Below are 19125 nucleotides of genomic sequence, written 5' to 3' on the forward strand. Positions count from 1 at the left end.
TTGGCAGGTTCCAACCAACAACAAATAGTATAATGGAATATACTGCTATCTAAGCTAACAGGTGGCGACTACCTGCCTAATCAGTCAAAGGCTTTTCTTAGGTTGCAAAGACTTTTCTTTGATAAAAGCGATTACATTAATACATCATAAAGAATAAACCCTTTATAGATGTCAACTGTTGTTTTTTTAAAGATCAGTTCATCAGAGGTTCAAGACTTGTCTATGATCTAAAGCACAGGTTCTCAACCTTTTTTTCAGTGATGTACCCCCTTAGAAAAAAATATTTCAGCCAAGTACCCCCTAACCAGCGCAAAGCATCTTTGGTTGAAAAAAAGATGTAAAATACAGTGCTGTTTTATTAAACTTTGTAACTAGAAACTTTCAAATTACAACTTCATCAAAGTGCAAAACCTTTCTCATTTGTAGTGGTCTCTCTTGAACAATTTGGTAATAAAAAGATATAAAAATAAACAGAGACTTATTAAAAAAGAAATAATTATCTCAATTATAAATAGAGATTTTTGCACATCCAGTAGCTTGTACACTTAACACATCACTGACATACATACATAAATCACATACGGAGAACAAATTTACAGATACAGGAATGGAATGCAATGATGTGATTGTGTCAGTGTCCAGTAGGAAAGTGTTATGGTGCTGCTGCAGTGGATAGTACAGTAAAATATAAAATGTATATATATAAAAACAGCAGAAATATATATATACGTATATACATATATACGTATATATATATATATATAAGAATATGTAGTGGTTAAGTCTGTGCATGGGGCTAGTATAGCCAGTAAAGGGATTGGATAGTGCAATAAAATATCAAATGTATATATGTATAAAAACAGCAGAAATATATGTTAGATAAATATCTAAATATATAGGAATATGTAGTGGAATGGTGTTGCTTTAAATAATTATAATAAATAATTTCATATGTAAACTTGTGCTGTATGTGTTGTGATTCTTGCCATTTTCCAAATATAAAAGCATCAAATTCCTTTGTGTGTCTCCTCATTCCCTCAACCTGTTCCTGCTGATATATCACCAAAAACTAATAACAATATTCTCAAGTTAAATTAATTGAGAGTGTAGAGTAGTGTTCAGGTCAGGGCCAGGCAGGGATGGCTCCATTCAGGCCCATATTAAATGCGCTCCAGTACCTACAGTACCTGCCAGGTGACCTCACTTCACTCATGATGTAACGTGACAAACTAAAGCTGTCTGTAGGGTTCTAACTATTGCTACTGAAAAAAACAAATGCGGTTATCAAGATAAAATTGTGTGGATTTCTGTACTTCATCTTGACAGTATAGGGATGCCTGTAGTATATTTAAAAAAAGTTTTATTGCTCCATGAGTGAGAAACTCATTGAAAGATGTTGAGATGATAACAAATTTCAAAACATTTGAAACAATTCTGTCACTGATATAAAATTCTGAAATGTTTCACTTGGGATCTACCGAGATATGAACATTTTTCATTGATTATAGTGAACATTGGGAATCAATTTATCCAGAATTTCCAATATCTGTTGACAGTAACACATTTTGATGCACTGTGGGCTCTGTGTTTATTTTATAGGTCAGATATGAGTCTAATTGGCAACATCAACCTTGCAACAAGGTAACAGCCCTTTAAAAAATGTTATAACTTTCTTCATCATCTTCTTTGGGCGAACTCGTCTTCTCTTAGGGGCCAATGGCATGTCAGGACTGGAGACACACTCACTGGGAAAGTTCTTCATAATCTTCTTTCTGTGGCTAATTTCAGCATCACCTTTGTTTCTTTTTTTAGTGCAAGAGATGTTCTCACCACGACCACCTCTTGCCCTTTCAGGTGATGCTTGGGCCTTTCTTGTGTTGGGAGATGAGTCGTTTATTTTTTTCACCCCTACTACACAAGTTTTATTGACCTTTGAGTTGCATCCTGCCGATGGGCGAACTCGTCCTCTCCTAGGGGCCGATGGCGTGTCGGGATTGGAGACACACTCACTGGGAAAGTTCTTTATATGCTTCTTTAGGGGGCTAATTTCAGCATCACCTTTGGCTCGTTTGTCAGTGGAAGAGAATTTCTCACCACGCGCACCTCTTGCCCTTTCAGGTGATGCCTCAGCCTTACTTGTGATAGCAGACGAGTCATATCTTTCTTTTACCCCTACTACACAAGTTTTATTGCCCTTTGCAATGCATCCTGCCAATCGGCGAACTCGTCTTCTCCCAGGGGCGGATGGCGTGTCAGGATTGGAGACACACTCACTAGGAAAGTGCTTCATGTTCAAGAAAGGATGTCGCAGAGCTTCGCTTGGGTCGATTCTTTTTTTTGCATCGAGATGCAACATCTGTTTCAGCAGGCTTAAAAAGGCCTGCGTGTCCTCATTTTCAGCCACACCTGGGCGAGTCACCACAATGTCATCAAGACTTGCAAACTGCCCGGGCTTCTGAATCGTAGGGGATGCTGGGCTCCCCTTGCTGCTCTGCGAGGGCTTTGTGCGTTTCCCTCCTGGTACTACACACTCCTTGCAGCAGCAAAGTTCCTTCAGGCTCCACAGTTGTTTTTTGGTATATTTTGTCTTTGTAAAAAACACATTGGTGTACCTTCCAGAATTCAGCAGGTTGTCATTGGGCTGACCATTTATCTGTACCAAGTTCTTCATGGCCTGATATTTGCAAGTCCCTAGTTTATACAGACATGTGCCGAGGTACAGGTAGGCCACAATGCAACCGAGAGCCCACATATCCATGGCCTCATTCAGAGGAAGTCCCAGCATGACTTCAGGGGCCCTGAAACCAATAATCTGGAAATTATGTCCAGTTTTCAATTCGGAGACCCGAGTAGCCATGCCAAAATCAATCAGCTTCACCTTTGAAGGCTGTCGCTGTTGATCCACCAACATTACGTTGTTTGGCTTTATGTCTGTATGCACCAGACCTAGGCTCTTCAGGGCAGTGAGTGACACCAACAGCTGCTTTGTGATTGCTTGAATCTCAGACAGAGGCCGCCCCTTGCCCCCGGACATTCCAAGCCAATCAAACAAAGTCTTATCCAGCTTTTCAAATTCCAGAAGAATTTGATCACAGTGTGTGTGATGCCCGTTGAACCGGACAAAGTTGTTCTTGTCTTGACCGATCTCCCGGAGTTTTTCCAGAATATCCAGTTCCTTTTGGCCTTCTGCTTTCGAGACAAACTTCAGAGCCACAATCTCCTTAGTGTCCATCTTTAAGCACTGTTGAACTATTCCAAAACTCCCAGAGCCCAGTTTGTCCAGTATGCAGAATGCATTGGATAATGCTGGCACACGAAGAAGTTTGACGTCATCAGGTCTTTTCTTGTTGTTTGAATCCATTATTGTTTTAGCCATTTTAGAGAGTGTATTGGCAGGTTCCAACCAACAACAAATAGTATAATGGAATATACTGCTATCTAAGCTAACAGGTGGCGACTACCTGCCTTATCAGTCAAAGGCTTTTCTTAGGTTGCAAAGACTTTTCTTTGATAAAAGCGATTACATTAATACATCATAAAGAATAAACCCTTTATAGATGTCAACTGTTGTTTTTTTAAAGATCAGTTCATCAGAGGTTCAAGACTTGTCTATGATCTAAAGCACAGGTTCTCAACCTTTTTTTCAGTGATGTACCCCCTTAGAAAAAAATATTTCAGCCAAATACCCCCTAACCAGCGCAAAGCATCTTTGGTTGAAAAAAAGATGTAAAATACAGTGCTGTTTTATTAAACTTTGTAACTAGAAACTTTCAAATTACAACTTCATCAAAGTGCAAAACCTTTCTCATTTGTAGTGGTCTCTCTTGAACAATTTGGTAATAAAAAGATATAAAAATAAACAGAGACTTATTAAAAAAGAAATAATTATCTCAATTATAAATAGAGATTTTTGCACATCCAGTAGCTTGTACACTTAACACATCACTGACATACATACATAAATCACATACGGAGAACAAATTTACAGATACAGGAATGGAATGCAATGATGTGATTGTGTCAGTGTCCAGTAGGAAAGTGTTATGGTGCTGCTGCAGTGGATAGTACAGTAAAATATAAAATGTATATATATAAAAACAGCAGAAATATATATATACGTATATACATATATACGTATATATATATATATATATATATATAAGAATATGTAGTGGTTAAGTCTGTGCATGGGGCTAGTATAGCCAGTAAAGTGATTGGATAGTGCAATAAAATATCAAATGTATATATGTATAAAAACAGCAGAAATATATGTTAGATAAATATCTAAATATATAAGAATAGGTAGTGGAATGGTGTTGCTTTAAATAATTATAATAAATAATTTCATATGTAAACTTGTGCTGTATGTGTTGTGATTCTTGCCATTTTCCAAATATAAAAGCATCAAATTCCTTTGTGTGTCTCCTCATTCCCTCAACCTGTTCCTGCTGATATATCACCAAAAACTAATAACAATATTCTCAAGTTAAATTAATTGAGAGTGTAGAGTAGTGTTCAGGTCAGGGCCAGGCAGGGATGGCTCCATTCAGGCCCATATTAAATGCGCTCCAGTACCTACAGTACCTGCCAGGTGACCTCACTTCACTCATGATGTAACGTGACAAACTAAAGCTGTCTGTAGGGTTCTAACTATTGCTACTGAAAAAAAAAATGCGGTTATCAAGATACAATTGTGTGGATTTCTGTACTTCATCTTGACAGTATAGGGATGCCTGTAGTATATTTAAAAAAAGTTGTATTGCTCCATGAGTGAGAAACTCATTGAAAGATGTTGAGATGATAACAAATTTCAAAACATTTGAAACAATTCTGTCACTGATATAAAATTCTGAAATGTTTCACTTGGGATCTACCGAGATATGAACATTTTTCATTGATTATAGTGAACATTGGGAATCAATTTATCCAGAATTTCCAATATCTGTTGACAGTAACACATTTTGATGCACTGTGGGCTCTGTGTTTATTTTATAGGTCAGATATGAGTCTAATTGGCAACATCAACCTTGCAACAAGGTAACAGCCCTTTAAAAAATGTTATAACTTTCTTCATCATCTTCTTTGGGCGAACTCGTATTCACTTAGGGGCCAATGGCATGTCGGGACTGGAGACACACTCACTGGGAAAGTTCTTCATAATCTTCTTTCTGTGGCTAATTTCAGCATCACCTTTGTTTCTTTTTTTAGTGCAAGAGATGTTCTCACCACGACCACCTCTTGCCCTTTCAGGTGATGCTTGGGCCTTACTTGTGTTGGGAGATGAGATGTATCTTTCTTTCACCCCTACTACACAGGTTTTATTGACCTTTGAGTTGCATCCTGCCGATGGGCGAACTCGTCCTCTCCTAGGGGCCGATGGCGTGTCGGGATTGGAGACACACTCACTGGGAAAGTTCTTCATATGCTTCTTTAGGGGGCTAATTTCAGCATCACCTTTGGCTCGTTTGTCAGTGGAAGAGAATTTCTCACCACGCGCACCTCTTGCCCTTTCAGGCGATGCCTCAGCCTTACTTGTATAATAAATAATTATACAAGTAACTAGAAACTTTCAAATTACAACTTCATCAAAGTGCAAAACCTTTCTCATTTGTAGTGGTCTCTCTTGAACAATTTGATAATAAAAAGATATAAAAATAAACAAAGACTTATTAAAAAAGAAATAATTATCTCAATTATAAATAGAGATTTTTGCACATAAAAAGAATTATCATCCTAAAGTGCCCTCTTTCGGGATCATTACAAAGATATGTTCTCAAACTGAATATAGTGAGAAACTTGTGCTTGTGCTTAACTGAGGATCTTGATCAGTCTTGGTGGCAGGGAAGCAACTGCTGTGATCAAGCTCTTCTCCAGGCACAGTCTGTTTCTTTGCTTTGTTTTGATAACAGTCATTCCAGAGAAGGAGGCCTCACAAAAATATGTTGAGGCAAAGGTTAGTAGCTGCTCCAAAGCTTTCTGTCCAAGGTCAGGGTGCTCCTGCTTCACACACACCCAAAGCTGTGCAAGTGTGGATGTGGCAAACTTCATCTGGAGGTCACGGTCAGATGACACTTCCAGGAGTTTTTCCTGATAAGTGATCGGTAGCTTGCTTCTGTTTGCTTCGGACAAGATAAATGGGTTTCTCACCCTATCCAGCTGTGCAGATTTCTCCTCCATGTCAGGAAAGTAGAAATGAAAATCTTGAATCAAGTTGGTCAAATGGCCCATTATGACCGACTTGACTGGAGCTCTGTCCACATCCTTATCCAATTATCCACCTATTGAAAGCAGGTGAAATCCCCCTGTGCAGAGGCCCTTCTCCACAGCTCTGCTTTCTTCATGAAGCCACCAACCTTGTCATACAGGTTTAAAATGCTGGAGTCCTTGCCCTGCAGAGACATATTCAGTTCGTTCAGTTTGCTGAATATATCCGCCAGATAATACAGTTTTACAAGCCAGTCTGTGTCCTGGAACAAGGTGGCATGGGGAGATCTGGGCTCCATCAGAACCATGCCGTGGAGGCTTTCTGCATCGTCTCTTGAGAGGACCTGAATTCACAAAGTCTCCTCTTAAAAAACTCAGGTGGCTTACCAACGTGACTTGCATGTTTGGTCTTGAGATGCGGTTGAAGATGTGCTGGCTTCATGCAGATGTTGGCTAATCTCTCCCCACAGAAAAAACACAAAGCCTTGGGTGGGTGGCAACTCGTGGACGTAAATCCCATTAAACATATTCTTCTGAATATTGATGGAATTTTGCCGGCTCTGGTTTCGCCTTCTTTGGCACTTGTCCCTCCGTGTTTTCAGCGGCATTGCTGCGACGCTTCAACCACGACTCCATTGTTTGGGTTTTCTAGGCGTCAGTGATGACAGTGGATGACAGGTGGCGTGTGCCAGGTTGGGTCAAACCATCGGTATGGGGGAGACTGAGGTTATTTAATATATTGAGATTGAATAGTTACTGCATATAAAATTCAGTTGATGAACTTATACTTATATTTGATTGAATATTTGTTAAATAATAGGATTTTTGAATGGATGCATATTTTAAATATATTTATTTACTTGAAAGTACCCCCATTTGAGAACCACTGCTCTAGATGACGTTGGAAACATTCAATGTGAGTGTGATTATGTAAGACGCAGTTCTTGCTATTACTAGGACTTGACAGTAATCAAAATAGTGTCCTCCCACAGCACAGCCGCAACTGAAGCTCTTTTGAAGGCAGTGGCCTACTTTACACCGTCTCCGCTCATATTCTTGATTTAATTTCAGAATGGAATAAGAGAGGCTGTGATAACCTCTTCATGGCAGGAAAAAGGCAACAAATGTAGCATGGCCATTCAAGATTATTTTTCTCGGGTGCACAGGGGAGGACATCCTTTAAATCAGAAACGTGCTGTGTGCATATTCTGTCCGTTCTGACACAACGTTGGGCCGGGAATCACTCAGCCGACCCTGCTGTGGTGCTGTCAGTGGAGTAGCTGATTATATTTTCTGTCTGTCGGCACACTAGCCACAGTTTGGGCTTCTCATGTTGTTGCATTTTACACTTTCGCAGTGATGAATACACACAAGTCACACGGTTCAACATCTTCCTCAGGGTGGCTTTGGCTCAGGAGATTGGCCCAGAAGGTTGGTGGTTCAAACCCCTGCTGCTGCAAACCACATTCTGATGCATCCTTGGGCAAGATGCTGAGTCCCAAATTGTCAACGACAGCTGTTCCACCAGTGTATGACACAATGTTAGAGAGAACAAATATCTGCATAATGCTGCAGTTTGGATTAATGCAACTTGTTGTGCAATGAGTGATTTATAAGACTGGGAAAAGTGATATATATATATAAAGTTCATTTACCATGTTAGTGATGAATACCATTCGTATTTTGAAAGCTCCTGTAAGTCCTGCTCTTTCAAAGAAATTTTCAGATTCCCCAAATACTTTTCTTGCCATAAATGTCATTTCCTAAAAGCAGCTAATCAATTTGTTTCGCTAAATTCAGATAAGACAACTCTTTTCATAAAACACCTAAAATGCTGCAAACTGAAAAATCTCTTTACGAGTATTTAAGTTTGTTTGTGTTTTGGATTATATATTCTGATTATGGCGTGCCTTATTGATTGTAGGATAGATAGATAGATAGATACTTTATTGTCTTGAGGGGAAATTTCTGATTTGAATCACAAAACAAAAATCTTTGTTTTGGAAAACACAATGCGTCATGTCCCAAAGTGCAATTAAGTGTCACAAACTGTTGCAACGCGGTGAAAAGTTACCGTAGTGGTGTGCCAGCTGTGGACCAACGAGCTCCAGGTGGACGCTACACGGAGGAGGAACGTCAGCAGAGCCCGGACATGTCGTCTGAGAAGCGGTGAGTGTTTCCAGACGAGCCGCTGATTTATCTTTGACAGCTTAGATGTAATATGAGTAAAACTTTAACACAGGAAAGGGCACAGTAGCATTAGCATTAGTTACATAGTTTGTTAACTTGCTTGCTATGCTAAACAGTGAATGCTAACTGCCAAGCTAGTCAAACCTGCCACAGGTGTATCAATCAGTTGGCTGCGTGTTGACACGTGGATATCTGGGTCAGATCAGCGAAATAATGTGATTAAATATGATCTGTGTTCCTTTTGTCACTTCAATATTATTTATCACAGCGGTAAGATCCCTGCCAGTGTTTCAGGGGTATCAGCAGCACCCCCGACCATGTTTGATGTTTGTTGATGCCTGATTTATTCTAATTGGTGTGAAAATAAAGGTCAGTGTTTGATCGTGTTATTGACAACAGATGATGGCCCTGTGGATGGTGAGATAAGATAAGGTAATCCTTTATCTGACCCACAGTGGGTGAATTTACAGTGTTACAGCAGCAAGATAAAAAAATAGGAATCAGTTAGTAAATATAATTAGCATGCAATGCCTTAGTGTAAGGATAATAATACGGACATATAGAAAATATTAATGGAATAAAAACTAGTATATACAAAAAATATGAGAATGTACAGTGATTGTATTGCACAACTGGGAGCAGAACTGGTTCTTACAGTTGGTTTTACCGAAAGTATGACCAAAACCACTGCGTTAGCATTATCCGAGGTACCTTACCTCAACCTTCACCAAACTATAAGCTGTGCCTCAATTCAGGCGCTGCATCCTTCAGAGGTTAAGTTTGAAGACATTTTGGCGTGTCCAAGTTCAGCTCTGTTGCTTGGCAACAGCAGGAAGTGTGGGACGAGCTGGTGACGCTGATCACAATTTGACCAGTTTAATTTCAGGTTGGCTGTTGTGGTCCAGGCTGCCCAAGAAGGAGTCAGTACCTGTAGTCTGTTTAGACCACGTCTTCCCATTTGAGACACAGCTATAGGCGGTTTTCACAGCAGACATTTTGACATGTCATAGCAGAAAAAGATGAGGTGTATTCAGTAACATTAATAATGGTTGCAGTGGTTAAAGACTGCCCTTGTGTGTGTTAGCTTTTTTTTTCAGTCAGTTGTTCTCTTAAAGGCCCTGGCCTGTACATCCATGTCACCGACCGTTAGGGTGCAACAAGTTGAACAATCCTGGGCTGGAGGACATTTTGACATCTTACAATAAGCAAAACTCTGTGCACAAAACAACTAACCTCTTTTAGCTGGTTCAGCTTCAAGGTAACATGCCAGCTCACAGTCACGCCCTACTGAATAGACCACAGCCTTTGTTCATCTTACAGTAGCTTCTACGATTTTCTTACTTCAAAATATCTGCTGGAGTCTGGTGACATCACAATTTTTTTTCTGTTGCTCTGTCCACCTGTTCCCAACCTGATCCAAGTCTACTCTGAGAACACCAGTGCAGATGTGAAGGGCCATTAACCCTTCATTGTGAGTGTAGGTAGGCTGTGGTCTGCTGCTTGTCCACTTATGTTTTGTACTGTTTCAATTCACTCAGTCTTGTATTTGCAGACAGCCTGTGGATGGCAAACTGACAGAGATAGGAGGAACTTCACTGCTGTCTTCAACATTTCAAGGTGAATTCCTCTCAGTGAATATATTATTGAAGTTACTAAAGAGTCTGTGCCTTGAACCTTATCTGTCTTGTGCTCTTATGCAAGATGTAAAATAACACATTCCATAGCATTCCCATGACTTCTGCTTTGTACTGTGCAGGAGTGCATGTTACTCTCCCATTGATTCTAGCTGTGCCAGCTTTCAACTTAACACAAAAATATCTCATGAGGCTGATGGAGGAAAATATATAAACATAGCCATAGTCTATAATGTCAGATAATTCTCATCTCATTATGGGGTGCAATATTTGGATTTCTAAAATTGTTGCATTAGTCTGAATTTACAGCAATGACTGTATCTGCCACTTGTACTGCTTCAAGGGGGCCATATATTTTATTCTATTTAAGTGTGGTCTGTTGGCATTTGAAAGCTAATTATATCTCTTTATAGTCTTTATATCTACAGTATTTATTATCTTTCTGCCACATTGATGAGCAGTAAAATTCTCACCATTCTTCTCCAGAGACTCTCACGTGGCATATTTCTCTGTAAACAAGTTGCCCAAAGTTCTTCAGATCACAACTTTGAAAAGAAATTCTGTTTCGGTTCCAAGCACTCCAACAAAGCCAAATGTGACTCATCCCTCGTCTTTATCCCAAGGGGAAAATTCTAGTTGACAGACTGCAGTGTTTTCATGTTTTCTAAGCTCATAAAACATGCATCCGCCACTGCCATGCCTGGAACACGCCCTGTTGAAGAATAGCTCCTCGACTTGTTTGTATGCATGGAATTCCCAGGACTGTGACTCCAGATTTTCAAACCAATTATTCAAATAGCTGCCACTGTAACTGGCTGGGCAAGCATGTCGAGAACAAGGGAGAGGAGCATCTCAGAGATTCATAATACAATGTTTTCTGCTATATAGAGGAGATTACTTGTCTTCACCATTTGGAGATAACGTTGTCCTTGGCTTGGAGTTTTGGGATCAGTCATGTGTGAGATGACTCTGAAGTATGTTGATCTGGGATAAATGAAAATCTAGCTTTTAGTTCTACTTCATATGTCTGTGCGCTTCGATGATCACAGGGAAGCAGTTTTAATGTTCAAGGATGTGGAATGTGATCTCACATAAAACTCGACCTTGATAGATAGAAACCTAACTCATCATAATATCCAGTTGTGGCTTAATGGTGAATTGGTTGCCATGTATATAAATGTACTAAAATCTACTCCTTTCCTTAACCTGCAACTGAGGGTGTGATCGAATTTAGCTGTTAGGAAAAAAATAATTACCGAAATGAGTTGGCATGAAAGTGAAATGAAGTCGATTAAGTTTCCATCAGGCGATTTCAGTGATCAGCTCATTCTGTAAACAACTCACACAATCTGCACTTGGATATTACGTCCGTGAGCACGACCATCTGAGCTATGAAATATGAGAGCATCATAAATATCATCTTTCATTCATCTGGTGCTGAATACCTGGCATTTAAAATTCATAGAGCATGTTGTAGTGTATTGTCGGAGATTGGGTGGGGGATGTCCTCAGGCAACCCCATTAATCTTTATTAAAGAGCCATCTCTCTGTCGCTCTCTCCTCCTCTCTCTCTCTGGATTGGATGCATTTGCCTTTGAATGTCAGGTGTTTGACAGTACAGTGGAAAATGCTTCAAACTCGGTTATTCTTTAGCTTGTTTCTTATTGTTTTCCAGAGGCATCAGCACCACAAGAGGAAAGGATTTGATATGGTCGCTCCACCCAAAAAGCTGTTTTCTAGCAGGGTCTGAGCAGGGTCATCGAATCCTCTGCCATATTAGCACATTTCATCACTGATTGCTCAAGGAGCAACATCTGCATAATTATTTTTAACTCTGAGCCCTTCATACCATACAAGTATGTTCCAATTAGCGGTGATATATTGGCTTGACATCTTGTTTAGTGTGGACGGGCAGATTGCAGAGCCATGATTGAGAGCTTATTGAATGATTCATAATCTGGAATGAAATGGACATTTTTATTTGGGTGTGTGCAGCGATCATTAGGAGGACACATAGCCTTTCTGCAGAAGTAACAAAAACTAAAGTGTGGAGTTGTTGTTTGATTGTACCTGGAAATGTGGGTTGTTACTTTTTGTTATCTAAGCCGTGTGCGAATTGAGGAACTAATTTTCACAGCCCTTCGTTGCCAGTTAAATGGGAGTTTTTCCACCTTTTACCTTGTTATTGAATGCATGGTTGTATTCTACCTAAAATGTCTGGTTTGCTGCTGTCTGGGTATTGGAGGAAGGTGATGAGCTGGGAGGGATGTTGTCGGTTGCGAAACAAACAGATGGGACGACGACTTGACCTACTTCTTCATCTGGACCACTCTGAATAGAAAAGAAGAATGACTACGGAGAGAGGAGAGTGAAAACCGCACGATGTGATGAGTTTATTGTGCAGATGAATAGAATGCATAAAATACATTGTTTTCCTTTTGATTCATATCACAGCATTTTGTTGACTACATTTCCATGTGTTGTGTATTTGCACTTTCAAACTTTCTTTCCCCGTCTTCCTCGGCCACTTATTCATGTTTTATATAAATTAGGAACCAGATATACACAAAACCAATCAACCAGGAAAAAAACAAACTCTAACCCTATTCCTGCTGCTTATGGAGTAAATAAGGTGTGCTTGTCTGTGAGAGGAAGAGAGAGACCTTTGTATTCCAGTAATCCTCAAGGGTTTGCTAGTTCCTGTGTGTGTTGTGAGCATGGAGCTGTTGGGAATTGTGATAAATGACCTGTGTTTTAAGAAGTCAGGAAGGTCAGCTCTGCCATACCAACCCCGGCAGCCTTATGTATTAAAGCCCTAATGAGGAGAAGGAAATGGTCTGTATTGTAAGAGGGGTGGAAATTGTAAAGAGATTAAGAGGAGTTACTTTGCAAAAGTTTCCTTATAATGTCCTTTTCCTGAGAGCAATGTTAATATAAAAAGAAATGAAATGTTTGCAGATGGTGTATTTCATAGTGCTTATGCCGGTATTATACTGTGTATGTCTTTGTACTTTGGGCATCAATTTCTTAACTGACATATTACACACATTTGTATAATATTCAACCATATCCTTAATTGGAAAAAACACACTTTGTTATGCATTTATTTTCAAGGGGTGTAATAATTCTGAACCTGAAATTAACCCAAAATAAAAGGGCCTCATCACTGTAACACACTATAACTTATGTGAAACATTTAACATTCTGTGTAAAGATAGGGTAAGCTTTATATTTTATAAATGTTACGTATTACTCTTTTTTTTTTGTTGTTTTCTAGCTGCATGTTTCATGTAACTATTTTGGTTCAAACCTGATGGACAAGCTGAAAAAGCTCAAGGTGGACAATTACCCGAGATTGCAGTCACCCTGGAAACCTTGAGGTAAACTGTGTGAAAACATTACAAAAGAAAATTGGTATGAACCGAATCGCGGCTTAAAACAATTAAGGATATGGAGAATCCTGAAGACCCTTACAATCAAAGCACTTTTTCGAACAAACCCCCTTGATGCTGATTGTGATTGTGCATGTGATATAATTGCGTAGGTCAAACTATATGTACCTCTGTTTAAAATACAGTTGCACCTGATGGCTTGAAATGCTTTTTCATATTTTACACACATGTGGAGAACTGTTACCCCCTGGCAGCATATTCTGTTCTCTTCCCACGCCTCTTTAACAATACCATGAATTGTGCTGCAAACTATTGCAATAATTGCCTGTTTTTTGGCCCACTGTGCCACAGGAGACACTAATCCTTGTACACAGAAACATGAATAAAGCTGTGTATGGCCTGGCCCTAGGGAAGAACAGGTAATAGGCTAATGGTAAACTATACAGCATGAATGAATCACAGACTACCCCCCTGGAACCTAACAAATTCAGCTTTCTATCCCTACGAGTAAGACATATATGGGGTTCCCTATGATGTAATGTTTCAGCAATGCTTGTGAATTAGTTACCAGGAACACATGTCAATAATTAAGAGGAAAGTATTATTTTTTAATCTTAGAAGGCGATGTTGCAAAAGGAGTACAGGCCCCAACAAGTACAAGTAAAACATTAAATGATTACTGGTTTAGGCTGGTTAAGGGCATATTAATGAGCAAGTGTCTGTTAAAAAACATCCCACTATAAAGGTATAATTGACAATTAACACTGTTCGTTAACCTATTAGATAACTCTCACACTCGATGTTGTTTAAAGGGCCCCACATGGCAGGGAAGGACAAAAGGTATTGAGGTATATAATTGTAATCCATTGCCATGTAAGGATATTGCAACCTGGCCTAGTGTTAACACATCTCTATCTTCTGTGATGCAGCATCAATACACCGCTCCTGTTTAATAGATCTGGGTGTCCTGAGTCTTCCTCCAGCAGCTGAGATATTTTTTAGTAACTTTTGATTGTGCCACCTCTTCATGAGGAGTGTAGGGGGGAGTGGTGGTTAATTAATGCTGTGTACTCTATACACGAAGAGGGGACTGATTCTACAGTGCTATTAGAGAGTTCAGAACCATGGACAGGGCAAGGGCTGTCCAGCTGGGACACCTCACTGTCCATGGTGCTGAAATTCTGCTGAGCTGATTCTGCTTGTTTCCCAAGAATCACGATTATTAATGTGGACAGAGTTAAACAGGTAATGCTAATGGTCTTTTGTATTCATCCTCAACTAGTTCCACTGACTGGATAAATTCCCCTTTACTGTGCAAATGAATTTTCCTGGTATACCCCTTTAACGTCAGTCTTTTAGCCCATTTTACCTGACTGCTTGCTACGTAACACTGTTTGTGAGACACGCCACTAAATCAAAGCATATATTCAAAGTCTCAATCTATACAGCATGAATGAATCACAGACTACCCCCCTGGAACCTAACAAATTCAGCTTTCTATCCCTACGAGTAAGACATATATGGGGTTCCCTATGATGTAATGTTTCAGCAATGCTTGTGAATTAGTTACCAGGAACACATGTCAATAATTAAGAGGAAAGTATTATTTTTTAATCTTAGAAGGCGATGTTGCAAAAGGAGTACAGGCCCCAACAAGTACAAGTAAAACATTAAATGATTACTGGTTTAGGCTGGTTAAGGGCATATTAATGAGCAAGTGTCTGTTAAAAAACATCCCACTATAAAGGTATAATTGACAATTAACACTGTTCGTTAACCTATTAGATAACTCTCACACTCGATGTTGTTTAAAGGGCCCCACATGGCAGGGAAGGACAAAAGGTATTGAGGTATATAATTGTAATCCATTGCCATGTAAGGATATTGCAACCTGGCCTAGTGTTAACACATCTCTATCTTCTGTGATGCAGCATCAATACACCGCTCCTGTTTAATAGATCTGGGTGTCCTGAGTCTTCCTCCAGCAGCTGAGATATTTTTTAGTAACTTTTGATTGTGCCACCTCTTCATGAGGAGTGTGGGGGGGAGTGGTGGTTAATTAATGCTGTGTACTCTATACACGAAGAGGGGACTGATTCTACAGTGCTATTAGAGAGTTCAGAACCATGGACAGGGCAAGGGCTGTCCAGCTGGGACACCTCACTGTCCATGGTGCTGAAATTCTGCTGAGCTGATTCTGCTTGTTTCCCAAGAATCACGATTATTAATGTGGACAGAGTTAAACAGGTAATGCTAATGGTCTTTTGTATTCATCCTCAACTAGTTCCACTGACTGGATAAAGTCCCCTTTACTGTGCAAATGAATTTTCCTGGTATACCCCTTTAACGTCAGTCTTTTAGCCCATTTTACCTGACTGCTTGCAACGTAACACTGTTTGTGAGACACGCCACTAAATCAAAGCATATATTCAAAGTCTCAATCCTTCTATGCTAATATCTACTATTGATTCTATATTCATCGGTGGTCCTAGTGGGAATTCTCTTTTATCCTCAGGTTGAGACGGACAAATAACCCACCATTATGTCTTAAGCCCCTTAAGGATACCTGAGGGTACAGCCACAGATCCCAGCTGCCGACATGCAGGAACAATCCCCGTTTATAATGAGTCGAAAGGAAAATATAGCCAGATTAAGTAATTTTATGTTCGATTGTTATGTGACGTGCAACACAACACGGCTCTACGCATCCATGTACAGTTTAACTAGCCAGCTCTATGCATGTCTGAAACGTCGTCTGCCTCCGACATAAAAGCCCAGTAAATCACCCTCTGCTGTCAAGCCGCTGATGAGTTTGCCCTGCACAAAGCCTATGCAGCTTTTCCACCAGGCTGTTGTATACCCCTTCCCCTTCCCTCCCCCATCCCCCCCCTCGCTGTCTCTCCTCCTCCACATCCAGTGCTCCCTCTTGCGCGCACGGTGAGCAGCAGCAGCAACAGCAGTGGCTTCAGCGCTTGTCTGACGCACCATCAGAGATGCGCATCTGATTCCCATCGGCTGTCAAGGAAGACTCAGTCGACATCTCCCCGTAAGACCTCTGCAGCCAAGCTTTCTCCGTCATCTAGCTCTGTGGGGTTGCTCGTCTCTTTTCCCCATGCCGTCGTCGTAATTTGTCAGATTTCGGCGCTGCGTTTGGCAGGGATGCCCGCAGTTGACATCTCCTGGCTGGGAATTTACTTCGGAGGTGATTTTGTATCCGCAAGAACTGTCAGCGTGTGTTAGATCTCTGTCTACACCTGGGGAGGTAATCTCCATGATTTTGGGGCCATTCTTCAGGACATTCTTGTGCTTGTAAGATAAGTGCTTCGAATTAAAGGTGAGCAGAGGCGCTGAATCAGAGAGCTGTTTGACAGGAGATCGTTTGGATGACGGACACCGAGAGGCAAGAGCTCTCCCTCTGCACCGCCAGTCTCTTCGTCCTTGGAATATTCTCACACAGGAGGCACCGTTACTGAGTCGAAATATTTTCTGTTTGCAGTCATAGTCCACACAGGACGAGTTCGCCCACTGCAGGGGCTGTCGCGGCTTTCGCGTCTGCTCTGTTTCGAAATACGGTTTCCTTGACGGGCGGGCGTCTGAGCGTCCCGGACGAGCCCGGGTTTGCGATGCCCAAGCAGTGAGGGAGAGCACGGCGGGATCTCATCTGGTCACCCTGCACGGTAGCATGGCCCCAGCCCGGAGGGACTGCAGCGGCTGGGAGATGCTCCTCCCGACGGGATGCCTGCTCCTCTCTGTCTTGCTGTTTCACCCTGCCCTGGCCAAGGTGTGCAACGACCGCACCAAACACGGACAGGACAACAGCTGGTTCGCCAGGGACGGGGAACACTTGCCCATCATGGTCCTTATGCCCATGAACGAGTCGGCCCTGATGAGCGGCATCAGCCAGGGCATCGAGCCGGCGGTTCAGCTGGCCATCCAGCACATACGGGAGTCCAGGAAGTACTCGTTCTCGCTCATCACCAAAATCTACGACACCGAGGTAAAGACGCAGACTGAACAAAACAGCTATAGCCTATACGGCATGTGTGCATGTGTACGTGTGCACGTGTGTATACGTGCGCGCAATTGGCTCCGCAGCGCACCACACTGTGCGTCCAAGGGGGGAAACCTTGTACCTGTTTTTATGTTTGGTGTCTGCACAGCCTCGTTGTAGATGAGCTGGTTCTCACTGCGCTAAAGTCAACTGCTGTCGCCTGTTCTGCTGAATGAGAGCGCGGTGTTGGTGCGGGGCTCTCTGGTTGCATACAGCGCATTTACATGCATCAGAAGACACTGCAACTCCTGGGCACCGCGGAGCCTCACATCACACTACTGGTCTCTTTGTAGTGGCCGTTTTAATGGTTTACCGCATTCCCATGATGAAGCGGGTTGTCCAAGATGCCTGATAATACACGTGTCATCCATCACCTCTACCTGGTTGGATTTCCACTGTTAGTTTGCTATGTGATCACCACCAGACAAGATGTGTGTTCAATTGAAGCTGACTCCGTGCAGCAAAGATTTTTCAGTCACGAATCCGGTGCATCTTTTAACGATTTAAGAACTGGTTCCCTGCGTGCCTGAAGATGGCGGTAATTGGATGTGGAGTTGTTTCGTCTCCTCGCATCTTTGGAAGGAAGTGTTCGAGTTCCAAATTGAGATCTGCTCATTCCGTAATAATAACAATAATATTCAAAGCTACCTCTCCAGCTGAAGTCCTCTTGAAGTTTAGTCATGATGAGATATCTAAATCCTTTACAATATATAGGCGTGTTCACCATATAACGTTTGCACTTGAATTATGTGACTCATTCAGCAGTTTATCATAGTGGCCTTACTGGCTTCAGTGATGAGGACACGTCAGTTTAAAGAGTAATAATGTAACAATGATTAAATTAGAATCTGCTTTGGAATCATCGGTTGATCTAGGTTTGTCTTATTAAATCTTCTCATGGTAACTCCTGCCCCTCGTCGACAAATCGTTAGAATTAATGTGGTTTTCACTGTCCAGCACTTGTTCAGAGTCCTGTATGTGCACAGGTGCATCTGTGTGAAAGAGCATTCAGATCTCTGTTGACAGAGGTAAGCCCTCAAAGGCAGCATGCGCTTAGACCATGAGATTAATATGCTCTAGTGAGAGTTATGATTTCCCCCCTTCTATTCCCTGGGAGGGAAAGATGAGCTGCTGCAGGAGGTCAGTAGGCCAGCCTGACATCCGCTCACTGGGAAACGTCGGATAGGGAAGCCAGCTTTCTAATACTGGCAATCAATGGGAACGGGGTTATTTGATAACTTTGTCGGCAAAGGCTAAACTTAATTACATCAGGGCACTGCCAATCCTCTGGTATTTGAGATTTGTTTTGTACATTTTTTACATTGTAGCAAAAAATCCATTGTCCGAACATGTCTAAAATCGAAATACTCCATGTCAGTTGATAAGAGATGTATGCTCAGCACTTATTTTCCTCATTCTTCTAGTGGCGGGCCATATAAAAAAAGTGTTAGCGCTTGATTTATGTTATCAATGAAGAACTTTGACCAGATTTTATTAAATACCTGCCATTAACCTAAGTGTATATTTACAAACCGCAAACCACCTGGCACAGGCTGACATGGTGAAGTGCAATTAGAAATACCTGCCTGAAGTTACTGCAACATAATTCCCCCCCCCTATATATTTACAGAAAATACTAAAGGGAAAGGCAAGA

The 19125-nt window shown here is 41.2% G+C and overlaps 1 protein-coding gene across 2 annotated transcripts in view; it reads left to right on the top strand.

The window, feature by feature from the left end:
* Positions 1-8290: 8290 nt before the first annotated feature.
* Positions 8291-19125, top strand: part of gabbr2 (gamma-aminobutyric acid (GABA) B receptor, 2) — a 166488-nt gene continuing 155653 nt past the window's right edge. Inside the window, exons 1-2 of one of the 2 annotated variants that reach the window (XM_062410550.1) lie at positions 8291-8373; positions 9947-10011. Coding sequence is in view for 1 of the 2 variants with exons in the window: in XM_062410548.1 (XP_062266532.1) it covers positions 17103-17417 (315 nt within the window). In the remaining variant the exon portion in view is untranslated. Of the gene's footprint in view, positions 8374-9946; positions 10012-16469; positions 17418-19125 lie in introns of those variants that run through there. The other variant, XM_062410548.1, reaches the window with a different exon arrangement.

This window comes from Platichthys flesus, chromosome 17 (genome assembly GCF_949316205.1).
Source record: "Platichthys flesus chromosome 17, fPlaFle2.1, whole genome shotgun sequence".
Taxonomy (NCBI): domain Eukaryota; kingdom Metazoa; phylum Chordata; class Actinopteri; order Pleuronectiformes; family Pleuronectidae; genus Platichthys; species Platichthys flesus.